The following is a 23,184-nucleotide window of genomic DNA, read 5'->3' as shown; positions in this document are numbered from 1 at the left end:
GCCCCCGGCTGAATTAGTGATCTGTATCGATTGGTGAAAGTGTTCCAATCAATCAAACAGAAATTACATACATGCTCGACACCAATTATAACCCTCCCCAACAAGCCGGCGTTATCTTGAAATCGGCGTTAGGCCGTCTGTAAGGTTGAACTTAGAGGCTATATCCTGTCCAAAGTTGTAGCCGGCACCACGTGGGATATGCCCCAACTGATCTGGATCAGCCCACAAAAGATTGCACATTTGTCCTTCTTATGGAACCTACCAATCCATGAAAATGCAAGAAAAGAGGATAGAATAATAGAATGCAGGTAAAAGGTGAAATCTTGAGGAATATTGTTGTGCGCATCACAAGCAAATTAAAAAATTTCATACCTCTACACGGAATAATATCTGAGGTACAAGTAGATGGTATCAGACAATACAAAGCACCAGGCAAATTAATGAAGTTGGTATCATTGAAACAAAGGGATATGTTTACCTACAACAACATAAATAAACATGGCATACGTGACCCTCAGACAAGCACTCTTCATAAAATCCATACATGTGATAATATGCATAGTTTGGTATACATGATAGGATAAATATGTGATATATAATATAAAGATAAGTTAATGATAAATAAGATGTAGGATATTATATTTAATGTTTGGTTTGATTTTAATAAGAGTGATTAAATTTATATATTAGATTGTAATGACAAAATTAACTTTATCTTAATACATTTTATAATTTCAAAATTGTTGCTTGAGTTCATATTTCTTATCTGTTCATGCGCCGACAGTACTTGCATGATTTATTTTTTTTACCTAATTTTATTTATTATTAATATGATAATTGAGCCCTTAATTTTGTGAGTCAAGTCAAATTTAAATTTTTAAGGTTAATCGAGTGATATTAATAATTTTATTGAGATTTATACAAATCATTTATATAATTATCTCGAGTTCATTTATATAATTATCATATTATATAATATATAAAAATATCTATTTGATTTTAATTTTTATCTACAAGTGAAATGAGAGAATAATATGGTTTATGATTTTTATATATTGAGGACAATTAAGTCATTTGTGGTGTTTTTATTATTAGATTAAAATTATCACATCTCATAAAAAAGATATTTTATCCCTATATAAAATTATTTATCACGAGCACATGATATTATCATGAGCTTTCTAAAAAGGTACCAAATGTGAGATAAAAAAGATTAATTATCAATCTCTCTCTTATCCCATATACCAAACTATACCTTAAGGTACAATTTACATAATTCGTGTCAATAATTTCATTCTACGCGGTGATATTACCATTATCAAGTACACTAACAAGGTTACACAGGTGTATGGAGTTTGCGTTACATTGATGCATGCTATAGTGTAAAGCCAACAAGGCTCCAATCACAAATAAAAGAATGAACAATGTCACTCAAGTGATGCTTAATACACCCCCATCTAATTAAACAAACAAAAGATATTCCAATTCGTACATCCTAAAACTAATCAATATTGTATCTATAGTCTACATGAAATTGAAACTTTTTTTCTACAAAATGAATCATTACTGCATTATGATATATAATCACAGTTGATTCAGCCGATGCTATATTAAAAATACAGGGATACAAAAACACACTAAACTTTGTACAAACATGTATACTTTCAATTGTTTCGTGCTGCCTTAGGCCGTGACTTCATGCTCGCTCGCCGAGCCACATCCCATGCCTTCTGAGGCACAAAAACTCCAGCCTGTGATGCGAAAAAAGACTCATAACCTGGTGAATCGAAAGCAAAGCCTGTGTGCTTCGACTTCTGACCCGGGAGTTGCATCAGAGCATAGCTACGTGCCTCATCTTGAGTAAGATTGTCGTTTCCTATTTCGAGTAATCCTATCCTACTACCATCAGAATCATTCCTGTGAATTTCTTGGACGATTTGATAATCGTACGGAAAGAACCATCTTTGAGCCCTGAAGCAAGTTTAATAATAGAAGACTCGGAGTAAATAATGCATGAAAACAGATAATGCTCCAAATATGCAAGTTACTTGTAAAACTTACCCCATGTATACGAAGTCGCAAAACAGTGCGGCGATGGGGACGAGAATCAGAGTAAGGTAGAAATAAATGGTACTCATTAGGACATAAATCACAAAATAGATATTCTCCTGCAGTAAATAACAAATTTTGAAAAGGAGTTGGTGACAAGTACGTAACAAGTTGCTGAAATAATAGCGAGAGATCTTACTTGTGCTTTAGGCAAGACAACACCCGAGTAAATGAAGACAAAAATGAACCAAGCTAATATGCTTCCTCCAACACTGATGTGGTGCCATCTAGTAATTGTGTTACACATCATGAGGAGGCGCAAGTTGACAGTCACGACAACACAAGTAAATGCCATTGTGCTGACATCCCACAAGCCAAACATCTTGCCAGCTGAATTCATAGCACGATCACTTGAAGCAACGACAAAGTAATAGAAAACTAGTGATTGATAGATTGCAAAAAAGGCCCATGTTGCCACAACCCTCCATTTGAAGAAAGTATTCCTTATTCCTTCCTTGTATAACTCGGGATATTTCTTGGATAGAGAAAAATTAACATCCTGAAAGAAACGACTGACAAAAATTATGAACTAGAAAAACATAATATGCAACAGAAGCTCAGCCTGTTCTCAATACAAAAATATAAGCTTATGTGATAATCAAACAGACACACAGTGATAAATCTGTGCATTTCAGTACCTTATCGAAAAGTCCAAGAATTATCACAGGTAGGGCAGTGAATATCACATTGTACAGAGATTGAAACCAATCATCATAAAACCTCTGGCCAGAAAATCCAGTCCGGAAAGTGAACCAAAACTGAGTGAAAGTAAACATCAGGTTCTTGTAGAAGAAGTATGTCACAACCTGTGAATTTTTTAGAAGCTGTCAACATTACAACTTAGAACAATGCAACTGGCCTAAAACTGTGGAGTGTCGAACCTTGCATATTCTGAGATATGACCACCGCCCATGCACAAGGAGTAATTCTGTGAGGAAGCGAAACTGTGCAATGGCAAAATCACTTGCCATCACTGCTTGCATCCCCTCCTGTCCACTTATTCCAACACCAACATGAGCTGCTTGAATCATGCTAACATCATTAGCACCATCACCAATACTAAGGGTAATCTTCTTTGCACCTTTCTTAACTAAGCTTGTCACCTAAAAGCAGAAAAAGTTGATAAGTCAGCCCTTCAAATTGAAGCACTTCACAATATCGAGCAGCTTCTATGATAACAATGCAGTGATGATGTTTTGATGGTGACGATGACCTAAAGACGATTTGCAATAGCATTCATTTGTTAGTTCAGAAATGCTACGAATCAACAGTTCGTTGACTATATAGTCATCAATTTCTCTACGGGTTTATGGCTTCACTTGATTGCTGTTTTCCATATGCAACTGCATATGCATTTATAAAGAGAAAATTTTATCTTGGTCTGCCCATTTTCATTATAAACTATCTAGCCGCCTTGAGATATAACAGAACAAGTAATTCAATCAGAAAATAACATATACCTCAATCTCATCACATACATTACAGCATTTATTCACAAGGAAATTTGGGAATAGTTAATTGTGATTATAACACTAATTGAAGAATCCAACATATATATATGAATACCAGGTGTTATTCCAAATAAAAAGAATATTAGACATTTTTGTCACAAACATCACGGAAAAGAGCTATGATGCTATGGCCATTAGGACAAGAGGCTCCCAATATGACTATGGAGACAAGCTTTCATGTCATGAAGATTTTGGTAAGAGGTGGCAAGAATAACTTTTCCCCCTAGATAGACCACACATTTCAAAACCCAAGCACAGCTGATATCAAGGCACATTACGCACCTCTTTCAACAGCTCAATGAGCAAACAAATTACACAAGTTTAAGTATATTTTTAACCCATTCCAGATAACATCAAACTTTGACGGACCATGCAGGATTGAACTTTCATGTTCTGCTATAAAGATGCTCAATCATACAAAAAAGATAATGAAAAAGAAATCACGTTGCTATGCTCCCAGTTCGCGAGTAAATTCCAGGAAAGTTATTTCGCGAGAGAAGCCAAACACCGAAATGTAAAGCAACCAGCTTAGCTGAGGATGACACTAATTCATAAAGGATGATACAGGATGGTAGATGCTTAAAGCAACTGCAAAATGCACTTGACCAGAATCGTTTCTATTTCAGATATATAAGGAATGAGCAACTAGTCTACAATATTGAGACAATATCTGGGCACTCAAGTGACGGGAAGTTGGGAATAATGAGATTATTTACTGTCATGACAGTCTGACACCTATTCGGAACAGTAAACATAATCTATTAGGCTGTCATGACGACTGCAGATGATAGCAAATAAATTTCAGAACTACTGTCAGAAATTTTCTTATCAAAGGATTGCAGAGATAGCATATCTAAGTCAGCATATATATATATATGTAAAACTGTCATTTAATTTAACTTTATCACAGTAGAAACAAAAGTAGAAGATCATAATGATATTTAGAAACTTTACCTGTGCCTTCTGAAGTGGAGAAACTCGGCAGCAAACTACAGCATTGCAATTTAAGCTCAGATTAAGGAGCATTCCTCGTAAACTGGGGTCCAATGCATACATCAAACACTTTCCATCAATCACAAGTGCCAATTTTGATCCAGGTGCAGAATGAAGGTACTGTTGAGCTTCTTCATGATATCTTCTTAGGTCATTTTTCACCGTATCTTTCATAACACGAGCAAGTTCAACTTGATCACCCTGATTAAAGATTCAGGAACTGGAAGGTAAAATATATTCTATTTTTTGCATGGGAAAGCAATGCCAATGTGTTACTTACCATGTCCTCAATTTCTCTGATAGCATCAGTTTCTGAACTGATTATAAATTGCTTCATGCTATTATTCATTAACTTGCATGCTGCGATAAATGAAGCGAAATAAAAGAAATTACAGCTGCTTTTATCAAGTGTAAAACAAAATGAAATCACAACTTTCTTACCGTAAGCAATATTTATTGCTGTCTCCAACTTGTCTCCGGTTAGCACCCATATTTTAATTCCAGCTCGCGAGAGGGTCTCTATGCAAGCTGGCACTCCCTCTTGAAGCTTGTCTTCGATTGCCGTACATCCAATCAAAACAAGCTCCTTCTCAATTAGTTCAGCAACCTGAAACAGTTTACACGTTCACTATAGCAGAAGTCTTAAGATTTTGTAATTTTCATTGGCAAAGCACATCAACAAGAGTTATGACAAGGATAAAAGAACAATACTAGGCTTTCTGCAACCTAGAAACCAAATTAGAATCCTATACAAAGAGATTAAAATCAGAGTAGCGTATGCTCAACACAGACCGTATAACAGAAGATAAAGCGGAACAAAAGCTGTCAAAATTCCAAATAAACTTTGAGTGTCTACATTTTATGTTGTTTAAATCAGTTCAGATGCCATGCCTGGAGGGTTGCCCTATAAACAGTTTGCGTAAAGAAGATTATATGAGCACACTTAATAAAAATATACATGAAAGTATTACATAAAAAATAGCATATCAGATGCACACCTCATCCAATTTCTTCTCCCTATCTCGGAGAGCTGATTTTGCCTGAATGTATTTCTCATTCCAACTCTCATACACGTCAGAATTCAAATCTCTATAAGCCAGGCAAAGTGTACGCAATCCAGCAGCTCCGAATTGCTCCAAATGCTCCCTGGTTGTTCTCTTCAAATCCTGGTCTCCAATGGCCAATCTTTCATATATTACTGTATCCGCACCCTGTGGCAAACATAAAAAAGCTAAAATTTTAAGTCTAGCAGTAAATTTTAACTAATGAAATATGCTGCTTTAATTCGTACTGTGGAGAAATGGAAATAAAATCAATTGAATTATTAGGAAATATTTTATACCTTGTGTTGAGTTATTTTAGGATAGCTAATATTCTGTCACTAAAGTTAGTCCCGTTAATCTTGTATATAATGAGGCGCCTTATAACATAATTCATAAGATTTGTTTACACAGCTAATACAATGTTTTTGTGCTCATATTTCTTTGATATAATCTGTCCACATGGTATCAGAGCTGAAGGCTTTGATAACGCCATTAAGCACCTGGTGAAGAAACAACCCCTTATCCGGGTCAAAACCAACGGTGTCTACTGTGTACCTTGTCAAAAGGCAATCACACCTGGGTATGAAATCCGAAGCACCCGCAGTCCTGAGAAGACGCAAAAATGTCTGGTTCAAAGGAAGAGAAGGGCTCGGATGACACCAGACAGGTTATGGGGCTAAAAATACAAGGGACGTATGCTGAAAACTCATCAGTCCATCTTACCATTCCTTTTTGAATGATAAAAATTTTCTAGAATGGGCCCAGTCCATTAAATTAGTTATTGATGGAAAGGTGGGCTGTGTTATTTGGCGGGAGAGACAAAAGAACAACAGAAAACAGATCCAAAGTGGAATTCATGGAAGTCCGAGAATTCCATGCTGATTGCGTGTTTGATAAACTCCATGGAACCGCCGATTGGGAAAACCTACCTATTTCTGCCCACTGCAAAGGACGTCTAGGAAGCTGTGAAGGAGACGTACTCTGATTTAGATTAAAACCAGGCTGTGGAATTCAAAACAAGGGTAAAGAAACGTGATTGATTACTACAACGAGATGCGAACGCTATGGCAAGAGTTAGATTTGTGTTATGAAGATACTTGGGAATGCAAGAATGACAGCGTAAAATGCCAGAAGCGCATAGAGAATGATCGAATATATATTTTTCTTGCTAGACTAAATCGAGAACTGGTTGATGTTTGTGGCAGAATTCTGGAAAGGACACATCTGGCATCGCTTAGTGAAGTCTTTGCAGAAGTAAGGAAAGAAGAGGGGAGACGCAGGGTAATGTTAGACGACAAGTCGTTGTCTGCAACTGAAGTGTCGGCCTTGGTGTCCAAAAGTACTAGCGGTTCCCTAGCAACCAGCAGCTTCGACAATGCCACAAAGGAGAGGGAATCAGGTGCGAATGTTGTGAATCAAACCATAAAAAGGAAACTTGTTGGGATTTGCATGGTAAACCATCAAACTGGAAGCCAAAATTTCCCAAGCCAAAGGGTCGTGAGTCAACAGCCAATCAATCTGGAACCAAGGATGAAGTTGTTGCCATCGCAGGAACACTTTTTTTTAGTAAGGAACAACAAGACCAATTGCATAAACTTTTCCAATCTACACAGTTTTCTAAATCCACCTCAGCACCATCCTCTAATTCCCTAGCTGAACAAGGTAATATGTTTCAGTATATAGCCTTTTGTACATCCACTTTGTCTGAGTATCCATGGATTATAGATTCTGAGGTGACTGATCACATGACAGGTTCATCTAGGCTGTTTTTCTCTTACACCCCATGTGCAGGAAACAAGAAAATACGAATAGCCGATGGCTCTTTATCCCCAATAGCTGGAAATGGTCGATCACTATTTCTAAAACCTTGAATCTTCACAATTCTCCATATTCCCAATCTGTCTTGTAATTAATTGTCAATTAGACAGTTAACTCGATAACTTAATTGTTGTACTAAATTTCTCAAAAGAATGGGGGACTTTACTACTTTGAGAAGTCTTACTCGCATGGACAAGCACCACAATGTAGCATGGAACCAAGCTCAAGTACTGATGATATAATGTTATTGCATCGTAGACTAGGACATCCAAACTTTTCATATTTGAAACGAGTTTTTCTGAATTTCAATGTGAAGTGTGTCAATATGCCAAATCATCGTACCACCTTCCCAGCACGATCATATCAAGCATCTACACCATTTTCCCTTGTTCATGGTGATGTTTGGGGACCGATAAACTCCTACAGTTTCTGGAAAAAATAGTTTATCACATTTATTGACGGTCATACACAAATGACATGGTTTTAGTTACTTTCTGAAAAAGCAGAAGCTGAACAAGTTCTTAAAATTTTTTATACTATAGTTCAGACACAATTTCAGAAAAATATCAAAGTATTTCGAAGCGATAATGGAAAAGAGTACGTTAATCAAATTCTAGGGGCATTTTTTCATGAAAATGAGATAATTCATCAAAGTTCATGTGTCCGTACTCCCCAACAAAATGGTATAGCTGAAAGAAAAATAAACATCTCCTAGAAGTCGCTAGGTGTCTTCAGTTCACTGCTGGAGTACCCAAGTACTTATGGGGAGATGTTATTCTTACTGCTACCTATCTAATTAATCGAATGCCATCTAGAATCTTAAATTTTAAATCACCTTTATCAATGTTTAAAGATTGCTTTCCCATGTCACAATTAGCTTCTGATTTCCAGCTTCGGGTGTTTGGATGTATAGTCTTTATTCATCTGCATGATCGAGATAAATTGGATCCCCGGGCACTAAAATGTCTTTTTGTAGGGTATTCCCCTACATGCAGAGGATATAAATGTTTTGATCCTCGAACAAAAAGGTTCTTTGTGACAATGGATGTCACATTCTTTGAGTCACAAGCCTATTTTACTCCTTTTCAGGGGGGGAGAATATACTTGAAGATCTGTTTCCTAGCATTATTAATATGCACATGAGTTTAGACCCACCAATACCAGAGTTAGGGTCCACTCAAAGAAAATGAAACGGGAAAATGTTTGACTATGTCTATGCGAGAAGACAACCTCAAAGGAAGAAGGAAGGCCCCATGATTCCACACGACTACGAGTCTGAACCGAGAAAAGAATCTGACGCCTCAGTATATCTTAATCCAGGTAAGAACTCTGATGTATCACATAGCATTAAGTCCCCTATGCCCCTAGATATTCCCATTGCACTTATGAAAGGCACTAGATCATGTACCCAGCATCTTTTGTCTAACCATATGTCCTACCAGAATATCTCTAAACCCTATTCCACCTTTATCTCTCAGTTGCATTGTGTAGAGGTTCCTAAGTCTGTACAAGAGGGGCTTTATCTGTTTCACATTGTAAGGAGGTTGTGCTTGAGAAGATGAAAGTGTTCAAAAAGAATGAAACCTGGGAGCTAATGCATTTACCGAAAAGAAAACAAATAGTGGGTTGTAAATATGTGTTCAATGTGAAACTTAATTCCGATGGGTTATTGGAGCGGTATAAAACCAGACTTGTTGCCAAATGATTTCTCAAACATATGGAATTGATTATCAAGAGACTTTTGCTCCGGTAGCATTTTTTTAAAATCATACTTTTACTTTGCAGCTTAGAATCTAGATTAGCCACTGCACCAGTTGGATGTTATGGTTTTTTCAATGAAGAATTGGAAGAGGAAGTGTATATGGATGCTCCACCTGGCTTTGAAGACAAATCTGGAGGAAGATATGCAAGTTAAAAAGTCTCTCTATGGATTAAAACAGTCGCCACGAGCATGGTTTGAAAAATTCTCCAGATCAGTCAAGAAACATGGCTACACCCAAGGACAATCAGATCACACAATGTTTGTGAAGCATACTAGTGGCTGAAAGTAGGCAATTCTGATCGTGTACATAGATGACATATTCTTAACAGAAAGTGATGACATTGGAATAACCAGACTAAAGAAATGCCTTGCATCAGAATTTGAGGTCAAGGAATTGGGTCCCTTGCGTAATTTCCTGGGAATGGAAGATGCCAGATCGAGAAAATGAATTTATGTTTCACAGAAGAAGTATATCCTAGACTTACTTGAGGAAACTGGGATGACCAACTGCAGACCAAGTGATACTCCTATAGACCCGAACTTGAAATTGGGAAATGTGACTGAAGGAACACTCCAGTAGGGGTGGGCATAAAACCCGAAAAACCGAAAAAACCGACCGAACCGAATAATTCGGTTTAAATGGTTCGGTTTTATCGATTTTTCGGTCAGTTATGGTTTTAAAATTTATGAAGTTCGGTTTTCGGTTTTAATCCCCAAAAAAACCGAAAAACCGAACCGGCCATATTATTGTTAAATATAAGGTTTTTATGTATAATGGACCATATTATTGATAACTATAAGACTTTTAATGTATAATGGACATATTAAGATTTAGGAACTTAGTATCATTAACCCTCAATTTTTCAATCCGATCGTTTTCTATTTTTTCTTACCACTTATCAGTCGACGTTTTCTCTTTTTTTCTGTATATATTTCTTTAATATTTTCGTAAGATTATTTGTGTTCCATTCGAGCTGGTTGACACCTTGTTATCATTCTTATTACTGAATATTCCGTTGGATTCATGTATTTTCCTGTTTACATGGTTAATTAATTATATATTGTTATTATATTCGTATGACATGTTTGTACACAACACATGTTATATATATGTATATATAAGATTAAGTCTCACAAATTAAATATTTGAAAAATACTATGATTTAGATTTTAAAGGCATAAAGTGACATATAATTTTATTTTTCAACAAATTTTAGCCAACCGTATATAACCGACCGTATAAACCGAACCGTATTACAAAAAAACCGAACCGAACCGTAATAAAATGGTTTGGTTTTGGACTAGAGATATTCAAAACCGAAAACCGAAAAACCGAACCGTTGTAGAGTAAAACCGGACCAAACCGACCGTTGCCCACCCCTACACTCCAGTGGAGTTAGTGAGATATCAACGACTTACTGGAAAATTAATCTTTCTCACACACAACCCGATATTGCATTTGCTGTGAACATTGTGAGTCAATTCATGTGCTCACCTTATGAGGAGCACTTGGAGGCGGTCTACGACATCTTGAGATACTTGTATAATACTCTTTGAAAAATATTATTGTTCAAAAAGAGTAGTCAAAAGAGCATAGAGTGTTTTACGGGTGCTAATTGGGCTGGATCAACTATGGATAGAAGGTCAACTTCTAGATAATGTACTTTCTTTTGGGGAAATCTGGTCTCTTGTAGAAACAAAAACAAAATGTTGTAGCAAGAAGCATTGCTGAAGCAAAACTGAGAGCTATGGCAAATGGACTATGTGAATTATTGTGGCTTAAGAGAGTTCTTGAAGAGCTGAAGTTAGAAGTACAAGTTCCAATGAAACTGTTGTGGTTTAAGAGAGTTCTTGCAAATAATCCAATCCAGCACGATAGAACTAAAAATATTGAAATTGACAGGCTATTTCATCAAGGAGAAGTCGGAAAGTGGGGAAATCCTTTTGTTCCTACTGATCAGTAGATTGCATATGGCTTAACTAAAGGTCGCTTTCGACCTAAGTTTGAAGATTTCACAAACAAGTTGGACATGCTGAATATCTTTGCACCAACTTGAGGGGTAGTGTAGAGAAATGGAAATAAAATCAATTATTTGTACAAAATTATTAGGAAATATCATACACCTCATGTGTTGAGTTATCTTAGGATAGCTAATATTCAGTCACTAAAGTTAGTCCCGTTAGTCTTGTATATAATAAGGCACCTCGTAACATAGTTGATAAGAGAAAAGTATTAATGTTTACACAGCTAATACAATCTTTTTGTGTACATATTTTTTTGATATAATCTGTCCACATGTACCTTGCAGTAGAGTACAAGTCTACCATCTGAATAGCGGCATATGACAGACTGCCGCTTCCTTGTACTAAAACATAAAAAAGATGACTAAGTCTTAACTCAGAGGTTTAATTGATCAGGTCCAAAATAAGCATGCAGATAAGAATGTGTTACCTGTTGAACTCGAGGACATTCAAAATTTCGTATGGAACATCCTGAACCTTTCCCATCTTATCAACATGTGACTCACGAACATAAATTGTTGTTGGTGAACGCCTGAAATTAAGACATTAAAATGTTTCACAACAAGCAATAATCTCTGCAAACCACTATAAAAATTTTAAAACCACATACTTGAAAAAAAAGAAGCCAAAGTTCTTCGCTGCTGTAACCAAAGCAGCCTCATCAGGAGATGCAGCTTGATATCGAATCTTTTCAGGAGATTCATCACCTTCAGGAAGCACAGTATGACATATTGCAAGGCACCTGAAAAATTCCTAGACAAGAGGAATACATTTTCTCAAAACTGAAATTCTCATCAACCAGGACAAGAAGCATGAGAAATTAGTGATTGGTTCTATGGATGGAGCTATCCTAGGGGTCTCAAACAAAAGGCACAACCAAAAAACAGAAGTGAGAGAAGAAATTGACGAATAAACTGTTTTTCATACCATGAAAGAAGGTTAGGCACGCAGCACCAAGGAAATAGAGGGTGCAATTTTTCAATCCTATAATGTTGTCTCGATGGTAAATCCATGTTAAATGTAAAACTAAACAAAGGTAGATATACAATAACAAAAACAAAATGCTCAACATTGCCATCTTATGCTGTTTAAACAAAAACAACATTGAAAAATTTCCATTGGCATGGCTGCTTGACTAAATAGACCAACGAAGTCAATGACAGAACCTATGAGTACAAAGAAATTTTCAAAGCTCGAAAACAAGATCAAGTGACCACAGGAAATTAAAACATCTGATAGAATTGGAGTATATCAGTCTTGGTCACTAGACAGGGTTAGACAGAGAGTCAAGCAGCATCATGGACATATAGCACATAAGAAAGAGAATATAATAGTGGTATACATTTGGTACAGTTCTGTAAAATTGTATCATGTAAATAACCTACTTTGCAAGACTCTGGATTAGGTTCATTCTTCCAAGCACCACGCATAAGTCGGGCATCATCAAAGTTGAATCCCTTTTCGCGTGCTGAATTTGAAGGCCTCTGATCCTGGAAATTAAAGCCCTCAGTAGAACAATTGTTAAGAGTTAAAGTTATTTTTTATTTTATGGCAGAAATATTTACCTCAACTTTTACTCCAGTCCTCTGAGCTGTTCCCAACTCGATTTCGCTGACACCAGAACCATAAACATCTCCAGCAATTGAACATTTAAAAAACTCCATCAAGTTTCTTGTCAGGGTTCCGGTTTTGTCAGAGAATATATACTCCACCTGTCACAAAAAATTGCAAGCTTGAGAAATCCGCGTCACAAATAAGACATCAACAAGCAACAAAATCCAAGTGATCAAATATTCAATAGAACATATATCCATGAACTAAATGACATATTTAAAAACTACTGCATGCAGACAAACTGAAAATTATTATGCCACCAACCAGAATCTTAAAAATAAAGGTAAACAATGCAAAACTCTACCTGCCCAAGTTCTTCATTCAAATTGGATGTCCGTGCCGAAGCAGGGGTATTGCTCTCAGCGTGGTACATGTGTAAATCATTGTTAATAAATTGAGTGGACTGAATAAATTTAATCATCTGAAATAAACAAAAGCTTGTCGGTGAATTATGACAACATAAACTCAATGAATACAGAAGAGAACGGATAGCCGTCAAATCTACCTCAACAGAAACATATAGAGAGATTGGAATGATTGGCGAATAGAGAGTTATGAGGGTAAAAAATGTCAAGACAGCAACCTATAGAAAATTAAAAAACACAGTTAAGTTAGAGAAAGTTGAAACTGAAAGTATTAACTAATACCACAAACACGACCGTGAAAGAAAGGTGATCCCACTCTTTACCACATATTTATTGCCAGGATCAAACTGTCTCTCTGAGCTGTCAAACCGCAAATAGTAGTACTTCTGATTTATGAACACACCACTGCACAAATTACAGAAATAGTTAAGTATAACATTGAACTTCACAGAAATTAATAGAGACTGCACTGCAGAAATTATAAGAGTGAAACATGATAGATAACAGGTCAAACCTGCCTATAGCACCCAAAAGACACATGCAGAAGAGAACACTAAACAGAATAAGTATAAGTTTGTCAAGTTTCTTCTCTAGAGTGCTTCTTTTGGAAGGAATTTTCATAGAGTTCATCATAACCTGCATTTTCACCACAGACACCACTGAAATACAGAAACAAGCAACTAGTAGAATAGGAAAATGAGACTCGAAGATGATAATTAGATACAGAAATGAAGAAATAAATAAATATTGAGACATGACACATGACACCCAATTATTTCATCATTCGGAATGAAAAACTATCAAGTATCAGCAACTATACGAAACTCTTTAATGATGAGAGTAACAAATGGCTAATATATACATGCTTCACCAGGAAACAGTCAGACAACTCAAATAGAAAAATAAAAACCAAATAAGTGACAAAATTTGAATAAAGTATGAAATGTACCTTTGTCTCATGACCTGTAAAAATTACTGTACCAACAATGTACTCAGTGTTCCTCAAGTTACAGCCCTGAAATATGCAAAATTATATTAAATTAAAATATAATGCAACTGCAAAAGTAACCAGCAATTAACCGCGTAGGAAATGAAAATTAAAATTGGTATTTTCAAGGAATTGTTGCCAACTTCAATCTGTATTAAGACAAATCATATGTTATCAATCGTTGGACTCTCATACAAAATTTATACAATAAGAGAATGCAGATAGCAACTTTATCAGATTTGTAGAAACACGAGAAAGTAAAGCTAGCGTCCAAGTTAACTCACAACCTACTGAAACTTGAATCAAATGAAAACAGATGATGCCAAAGATGGTAATGCCATACCCGTAACAGAAGTTGATTTGGACTGAGCGGCAAGGTTTGTTTATCAAGGATCAAGTTGCCAGTAAAGGTGTACAGCGAATTGTTTGGTTGCTCGCATTGTATCTCACCTGCGGCAGATTTCATCAAAATACAAACATGCAACAAGATTTTCAGCCAGTGGGTTACAAACATCATGATGCACATCAATCCCAGTATTTGAAGTTGAACACAAAAAATAGCCATTCAGAAATTTTTCGGTCGACAATATGGTTACAAACATCATGATGCACATCAATCCCAGTATTTGAAGTTGAACACAAAAAATAGCCATTCAGAAATTTTTCGGTCGACAATATGGCAGATGACATGACATTTATGCATGTTATCATGTGTCATGCCCTTATTAAAATATATACTTATGCTGAAAGTAAAATACCCTTAAATTCAGCCACTTTCTCTGGTGTCACATAGTCCCAAGTTTTTTCTGATGCTTTCCTTATCTTCAAGTTAGTTTCCCCATCAAGATTTGCAGTCTGCAGAACCACCAAAGATAGCTGATAATTGACGTGGAAAGACAATTGATGCATATTTTTGTTATATTCTCAACAGAGAAGAAACAGTAAATCACCACAAACACAAAGAAAGCAAACCTCAATGTAGCAGACACCATCAGGGTTTGTGCTAGCAAGGAACAACAGATCAGCTGGGAAAAATCCATCTTGTTTCACCTTGAACCAGAAAAACAATCTTAACTTTCAGGCAAATTCAAAGAAACTTACTCAATCTGTGTGGATTTGATGACCAATTCAGAATAGATTACTTTTATCACTAGGTTCGATTTCATTCCATAAATTTTTATAGGTCATGAACATATATAATCCAACCGAACTATTCAGAATAAGAAGCAACTGCAAGAGACACAATTGTGATTGGCAGCCATTCATCTTCAATCAAGGTTGAGGTATGTAATCTATTCACCGCAGGTTAAAAAACAAATGAATTCATTAGCCACCAGAGCTTAAGGATATGCTTAGATTCATTTTCAGAGATATTTTATCTCTGAAAATGAAATAAATATAATTGTTCTTCATCTTTTATTCCGAAATTGTAACTTCACCCCTTTTTCACAACTACCAACATGGTCATTATTTTTAATTCAACTCTTTTATCGCTCGTTAAAAATTCATAAGTATTATATTATATCATTCCTAGTTTTGAAGCTCGATACATCAATAAAATATTAAAGTAAACTGTAAACATATATAACATAGCCACTAACCCAACTCATTTTTTGACATAACATCCACGTTAAAAATATATTTCAAATGCAATATCAAATTCAACAATATAATTTCCGAAATTAAATTTCCAGAAACCGTCTTCCAAAAAGCCAAAAATGAAAGCCCAAGTACATGTACTTGTTTTCCCATACCTATGAGTAGAGCTCTCATGATCTAAACTCTTTCGAAAGTTGAGCAGACTCGTACACACAAACATTATGTTGACTAGTTTTCAAGATCTCTAAAAGTCTTTAGGGCTATAATGTTGAGATCGTAGTGATTAACCAATATTTGACCTGGTGTGTAGTCATATGCACTAACAGTTCCACACCAGAAACCCCCTTACATTTCTCTAAATATCGCTGCTAACGGCCCCACAGTGTATCATAATCTCCTCGTTACCTGCAGAGACCTGGCACAATAACTTCTGTAGTTCTACAATAAAACATGAGTAGCCCAGGAATTGCTACCAACTTACTGCCAAGAAAAGAGTAATGAACATATGAAGCTACTTAGAAGATCAGAACCTTATGGTTTACCACAAAGAGTTAAACATAGGGAATATGGAAGGAGGTAAATAACCAAACCTCACCTTGACTATATCTCCAACCTGCAGCTTCTTCCAAGGGATGGATACCCATTTCCGATCTTGCAACACTTCTATGCTGGAATTATTGATGGCCATATCATTTTGGAAACGTTTCTGCGAAGCATAAAGGAAAAAAATAGAAGAGGGAAAAGACATGGAGAACATTAAGAAAAAAAGGTGTATAGATTATAAAACAACTAAGAGATAAAATTATAAAATTCTCACCCAGTCCTCCCACGCTTCTTTAACGAGAGATACAAGAAGCACCAGGGTGAGTGGAAGCACATTTGTTATAGGACTCACAGGACTGCATGAAAACAAAGGTTCATTAAAATGTCATTGCATTTAACAACCATGGATGTCATTGTTAAGACAGACTTCTGACTTGAAATGATCTTATGCAGCAACTTTTCAAACAGGTCAATCAACAAGAAAACTTATGCACATAGCTAGGAAAACAACTGAGAACCTAGAACTGCTCAAATAAGTCAATACAAGTAATGGTATTTTAGACAATAATCAGAATGCACAGTTTTTTAAACTTAACATGTGCATAGACAAGCTCTCTCCTCTTCAGCTGAAACAACAAATAAATAGAATCTTTTCAGATACATAAGGCAAAATGATAAATTGAAATCTTCCAAAGTCATTATATTAGCAATCAAAATCCACAAACATGCAACAGAATATCCAACAAACTTGAAGAGAATACACACTTTTTAGCTATATCACATCTCATATTAACCAGTTATTTCTACACAAATTCCAAAAAGTGCAGATTTGTCTCACCATTCTCTCCACCAATTGTTGCATTCTATACAGCACAAATTAATATATATCAATCTAAGCATTCTGCTACTGTGATGCCAAAAATACACAGATTGTTTTATATCATCTTTTATAAAACCCTTGGTGATCTCGACTATATTATAGCAACATACCTGATTGGAGTGCATGACAATATCGAAATCATGAGAAAGTAGAGATTAGCCACCCGTCTGAACTGTCAGCATAAATTAAACAAGAGGAAACAGGTATTACAAACTAAATCACCAGGAAAATGTATTTCTTTTTTGCTACAGCAGTTCACTAGCTTGAGGATGAAAAAAAACGAAGCTGAATCCTAAACAGCAGACAACTCTGTCAACATAAATTCTTATAGCAGAGGCCGAGTTAAGAATCCTATTTCATTACATGGAATGGTAAAAATTTATATATTCATCGATGTTACATTGTAATCTATAAGTAGAAAATAGAAGGCTTCAAAAAGTTCTGTATGCGCTCTTCTCTGCAACAAATCCAATTAACTAATAAGTCAGCCAGAAATGAAATATATATAATTGTTCTTCATCATTAAAATTTGAGTCCAGCAGCCGTTAATGCACTCCCAATGCCAAGTTTGTAGAACGATTTTAAATCCTTACGAAACAAATATGCAGGTAAACAGATAAATTAAGTCTTGAGAAAAAAGTCATTGTAAAGCAGATAAATGCTAACTTGGTATTCATGACAAATTCTAAGTTCAATAGCAAATTACTCTTTTGAAAAATAGTGTAATATTATATTACCTGCTCAAAAAGTCCCTTTGGTAAAAATGTAAAGACGTCATACTTTGTAGTTGAGACAGAATTTCCCTGATATCAATTATGGAACCAATCAGATCTAAGTAGAGAAACTATTCACCCCAGATTGGAAAACAATATCAGGACTAACAAACCGCACAGGTTCCCTAGAGCCTCAAGGTGCGAGGCAAGATCTGCTCCTCATCAAAGTAACATGTGCTAAAACATGAAATTCCAAAATCTAATAGGGTGAAGACAGTTATATCACATAGATTTACAGACTAACTATCAAAAATTAATCTAAGAAATATATATTTGCTAATGTATAAGCAAATATGAATATTATTAGATTGCATTTCTCATTGGATTCACCTGCATGATAAGAATCACAACTTATACACTCCGAACGTGTGCCTCAAACTCTGACGCATAGCTCATCTGTCCCTCTCGAATGTGATATGTTTATTAGTGTGTGTGTGTGTGTGTGTGTATTTGAATAGAATGAATCAAACTCCAGCTTAAGCTCAAAATAATAGCACAATATTCAAGTTCTGAGTGTATGTGATGCGGTTGGCACCCATAAAATGAACTCACATGTGCATTGTTGACTCCAGAAAGTTCACATATTTAAACAAATCAATAACACGTGATGAAATAAAAACAAGTTAGCGACCCTGCAACTATGACCTTGAATCGAGCGAGGATGTTTGCATCACGATCGTTGCAAAAAACCATTCTATGACCTGGCGCCTGCGGCTGGACCTTTCCAAGTCGAACCGTGCGGGACGACGAGACACTGTTCGCCGTCGGAGAGCCATCCCCGCCGCCCAATCTGGATCCCCTCCATCCAGCCATTTTCTCGTTACAGTTGGTCCGATCGAACCGGACTCAGGTGCATAAACCCCTAAATACTTGCAAATATAGGAGAGGGATTTAAATGAACAGAAATCTCTTGAAGAAAAAGGAAAATGGTAGCAGTTGTCAATGGTTGAATTGTGCGATGCAATGAGGAGGGGGAAGGGGGTTTGATTTTACGAGAAAATTCAATCCGCGTAATAAAAATTGAGATGCAAACACACCTGGTTTGGCGCGTGTTGTAAACCGTCGTATGATTTAAAATTGTTTTTGACCGCGTGGTCCGAACGTCGGAGAAATGAGGGTCGGTTAGTGAGCTGTCGGTGATGTATCTCGGGGATGTAAACGACGTCGTAATTAATAAATTGTGGCTATTCAATAGAAATTTGAAATATTCAGGCCTGTTGATGTTTGACTTGGCACTTGGCAGTTGAGGAATAACTCATCTTATATCCCAGAATATATAATAGAGACAAATGGTAGTTATAACTATTTTTGTTGGTTGCCAAGCTTTTGAACTTTTTGTAGATTCGAAAACATGTATACGTCGTGTTTGAATTGGTAAAGTAGTTGAACTTGTAGTCAATCTCAAAAGTTCGATTTTATTTACCAACATCTTCTCGGACGAGCTTGACACTGACTAACGTGGTTTGCAATCTACAACGTTAGTTCGATTGTTTACTCATTGCAATCCGAAAGATAAATGTTGTGGTTTTCTATGTCATGAAAAAACTTAAACTCGAGATAACTGAAATGATCGAAATATGAAAATAATATAACATAAAAAGATCAAATAGAAAGTTAACGGAGAAGTAAATATCATGCAATTAAAACTATATTTGTCATTATTGAAAATATAAATTTGTAAGAAGTTGGGATCATATTTATACACCACTGTCTTTGTTTGACAAAAAAATATATAATTGTTATATATAACACTTGTTAGTTAAGAGTGTAAGCTTTGTGCTCCAATTTTTTCCATATACATCGGTGTATTGTATTCAAGTCATACACACACTGATACACATTCATATTTATGTGAAGAATTTAATTTCTTTATTAGTAATGCTACTAAATAAATTATGATAGCGTTTACCGTTTATGATGGATGATCCAACAAGAGTATATCAATTCTATCTGATCTCTGGATGGCTGAAACGTGCAAGAAGAAATCTTGAATTATTGCTTTTCAATGAACTTCCAAGTTTCTCATTGCAAACATAATACAACAAATAAAAGTTTGTAACAAGACAAGCCTTTCACAACTCTCAGAATCAAATTATCTTGGGTATCGGGAGACTCGAGAAATCTGCTTTAACGCGTAGCCATTTCACTTACAAGATAGATGGATGTGGAAACATATTCAGCTTCAAGAAACATGGCATGCTGTTCGCTGCATTCTTGGTGGCTTTCCATTATTTATTTTATTTTTTGTGTTGATCATGATGGTCGTTCGAAGCCACCGCCAATCTGCATGTGTAGCCATTCTGGTGATGAATCCCTTCCGTATTCCCTAGTACCTTGAGACCCGAATGCCATGCCCGGCATTTCAAAAGTTTGCTGAGAAAGCTGCGCAAATTTGAAAATGAAAGTATTTTTTTGAAAATGAACCATGATTTTGACGAACATAACTCTGCTGCAACAGTCATGGTAAAGAACAGAGGCAATTTCCAAAGAAAAGATAGATGAAGCTGAATGGTAGATGGGAAGTTTGAAATAGCCTATAGTTGGAGCAAATTCAGGCAGTAGATAGCCATTTTTCAAAAAACTTACATCTTTTGATGGATAAGATCCATCGAAGCCCACTCTCGAATTAACTGCTTCAAGCTTCATGGACAGAAACTGTGAGACAAGTTAACTGTGAGTTCGTTTTTTCAAGCAAAAGAAATAAAAATCAAAGCACACACGCCATACATACAAAGAACAGAGGCAAAATAATTATTTACCTCAACCTGACGTTGTAAGGATTGGATATAATTAATTATCTCATCGAGTACCAGTGCTTTTCCAATTACCTGAACCAAATGAATCTTCTTACAATTTTTTCATTGAAAAAATATGAATTTAGTATCCCAAGTATCGACCCACAAAGTGAAAGATGGATAATACTTACTTTTGAAAACGCAAAACTACAATTTTTTTAACAATATCCATGAAACGCCAACATAAGATGGAAATAATCAGATAATCTGAAGACAAGGCCAACTTTCATACATCTATCAAATTTAATCAGAGCATTTTCAAGGTCTCTAGAACTATCACGGAACTTTAGAAAGTTTGTCATCACTTTTATATGGGCATGCAAATGACTGAGACCCAACCATCAAACTTGAACCCGTGAAAAGACGACTATTGGCATCTTATGGCCAGATATCCACGGCAGATATATCCATCACTATAAATGAGCATGGAGAGGAAATATGGATGGAAAAATAGATGCATGGTCTCACGCATAAGACTTCCCTAGAAGCCCGACATTCATATCAAATGAAAAGCAGATTAATATGTCCATGTGCTACATAAATTCAAAAACTAATGAACAAATAAAAAGTAAAAAAAAAAAGATATTTAAATAAAATGATGCACCCATTCAATCATATGGAGAAAATAAGTCCAAGATGTTGGAACTCACTTTATTACAACCAGGCACTAAATCTTGAAGAAGTTTCATTCTCTCACTTATTTTTTCCCTTCTAGCCTGTACCAAGAGGAACCAATATGTTACAACCACTCATAAAATGTACATTCACCATGAATTAATTCCACCAAAAATGGTGGAGCAGAACACAAGTATGAGGCGCTCCTAACATAATAGACAACTTTTAGGTTCTTGTTAGGTTTCAACAATCCATGCAGCATATAGACGACATGACAAGAGTTATAATTGTATTTCATCGATTATTTATCAAGATGTCATAGGTAGCAAAAAAATACATGTGCAGATTACTCAAGGATGAGTGAAGCTACCTAAAGTACGCCACAATAGACATCTAGCTTCTTATCCACTCAAACTTGACTGTCAGTTAATAATCAATAGCATAGAACTATAAATGGTGTTAAATCTTTTATATCTTACTACTCAAATAGAAATGTGATACATCCATTACCCTTTCAGCTAAACTGTGACTATCAGTGGCTTGACCTCTTCTTGCTCGCACATGAATATAATCTTGCTTTGGTGGTTCTGCTGCTTTTACTGCACTTTCATCCGTTATCTTGCCTGGATTCCTGATGACTTCCCTTTCAGCTTTATTTTCACCATTCCCATTTGAAATGCCCTCTGCCTTCAACCTCTTACCATCTCCTTCATTCTGCACAACCACGCAACAGACTGGCTAATTTCATTTCAAATTGAGTAAGCATATTACATACTTTGCAAGTTGCAACTACATACATACTTAAAAAGTTTTTTTTTTTTACAGTACATCACAATTATAACTGCATTAAAAAAATTAATATTTTAATTTGTGAAAATATAAATTATATATTGACAAAATCATCTATAAAAATGATTTGAACAGAATTTTCGATTCAAGCACATTTTCCAAACTAAAAGTTACTAAATGGAGAAGCTCCAAGTTTATTTTAAATACTCAATTCAAGACTATTTTAGCAATATCTTTATTTTATTCCATGCTCTCATATGCATAATTAAAGATATTAAACAACTGTTAATAACATAACTGCTAAGGCTATGTTTGGTAGCTACGATAAGGGAATGATTATTAAATAACCATCACTTATCTCAAGTTTGGTTCATTTTTAATTTAGCATGGAGGCCCTTGATTATGATTGAAAGCCCTCACTATTTATGTTATTTGTGTGATTAAATATACCTCCTCAAAGGTGTGATAATGTATAATTCTTGAATAGTGATAATGATAAATTAATATAATATTTAAATTTTATTATATTTTTTATAAATTAATTTCATATATTTTTATTATTTTCAATCATTTTAAAGAAAATAAATTGTAATGCAAATCTATTTTAAATTAAATTTTATAAAGTTCAAATCTTGTTAATTCTTTTATGAGAATAAATATTTATTAAATTCTAATTTATTTTGTTTATGATTACCGTAATATTTTCAAATATATTTCTAATAAATATATTTAATTAATTTAATAAATGTAAATAATTATAAATATTTAATTATCTATCAAATTATTTAAGAATATTTATAATTTTAAAAAACAATAATATTATTATTACTAAACTTTATTTAACATTAGCATTCAAAATATTATTGTTATTTTAATTATTAAAGTAAATGCATATTTACAAATTTATTTCTAATAAATATTTAAATTAATTTTAATAAATATAATTATAATTATAAATATTTAAA

General features: G+C 35.1%; 2 protein-coding genes across 3 annotated transcripts; both read right to left on the bottom strand.

Annotated features, from left to right (window-relative positions):
• Positions 1-1,436: 1,436 nt before the first annotated feature.
• On the bottom strand, positions 1,437-19,080 carry LOC142534659 (phospholipid-transporting ATPase 3-like). Of its 2 annotated transcripts, none has more exons than XM_075641512.1 (27): positions 18,666-19,080; positions 17,985-18,050; positions 17,358-17,414; positions 16,642-16,723; positions 16,420-16,530; positions 15,198-15,275; positions 14,984-15,080; positions 14,569-14,675; positions 14,187-14,252; positions 13,752-13,873; positions 13,561-13,642; positions 13,378-13,455; positions 13,177-13,293; positions 12,824-12,970; positions 12,644-12,748; positions 11,869-12,011; positions 11,689-11,790; positions 11,539-11,602; positions 5,612-5,824; positions 5,055-5,220; positions 4,894-4,973; positions 4,575-4,814; positions 2,991-3,212; positions 2,748-2,915; positions 2,249-2,608; positions 2,062-2,168; positions 1,437-1,971 (listed from the first exon to the last, which is right to left on the bottom strand). In XM_075641512.1, exons 1-27 carry the CDS (start codon positions 18,794-18,796, stop codon positions 1,665-1,667), a joined length of 3,618 nt encoding a protein of 1,205 aa, XP_075497627.1. In that variant the 5' UTR covers positions 18,797-19,080; the 3' UTR covers positions 1,437-1,664. The 2 variants fall into 2 exon arrangements, with proteins under 2 accessions (XP_075497627.1, XP_075497626.1); XM_075641511.1 differs by having other exon boundaries at positions 17,358-17,419; positions 18,666-19,072.
• Positions 19,081-19,850: 770 nt separating this feature from the next.
• LOC142534665 (transcription factor BHLH089-like) lies at positions 19,851-22,144 on the bottom strand (the record flags this gene model as incomplete). The annotated part of the gene is made up of 5 exons (XM_075641515.1): positions 19,851-20,402; positions 20,607-20,675; positions 20,780-20,848; positions 21,466-21,531; positions 21,941-22,144. Coding segments are annotated over 5 exons (537 nt in total), but the record flags the coding sequence as incomplete, so codon positions are not given.
• Positions 22,145-23,184: the final 1,040 nt, after the last annotated feature.

The sequence above is a fragment of the Primulina tabacum genome, unplaced genomic scaffold, assembly GCF_025594145.1.
Source record: "Primulina tabacum isolate GXHZ01 unplaced genomic scaffold, ASM2559414v2 Contig657, whole genome shotgun sequence".
Taxonomy (NCBI): domain Eukaryota; kingdom Viridiplantae; phylum Streptophyta; class Magnoliopsida; order Lamiales; family Gesneriaceae; genus Primulina; species Primulina tabacum.
Note: the sequence above shows the minus strand (reverse complement) of the source record. Positions and strands in the feature narration are given on the sequence as shown.

Coding starts and splice junctions, on each gene's coding strand:
- LOC142534659 (XM_075641511.1), bottom strand. CDS start 18,833: ATGGCTGGATGGAGGGGATCCAGATTGGGCGGCGGGGATGGCTCTCCG. Junction 5,825..11,538: donor GACTTGTACTCTACTGCAAG/GTACATGTGGAC, acceptor TGTTTGCCACAG/GGTGCGGATACAGTAATATA. Junction 4,815..4,893: donor TCAGAGAAATTGAGGACATG/GTAAGTAACACA, acceptor ATCTTTAATCAG/GGTGATCAAGTTGAACTTGC.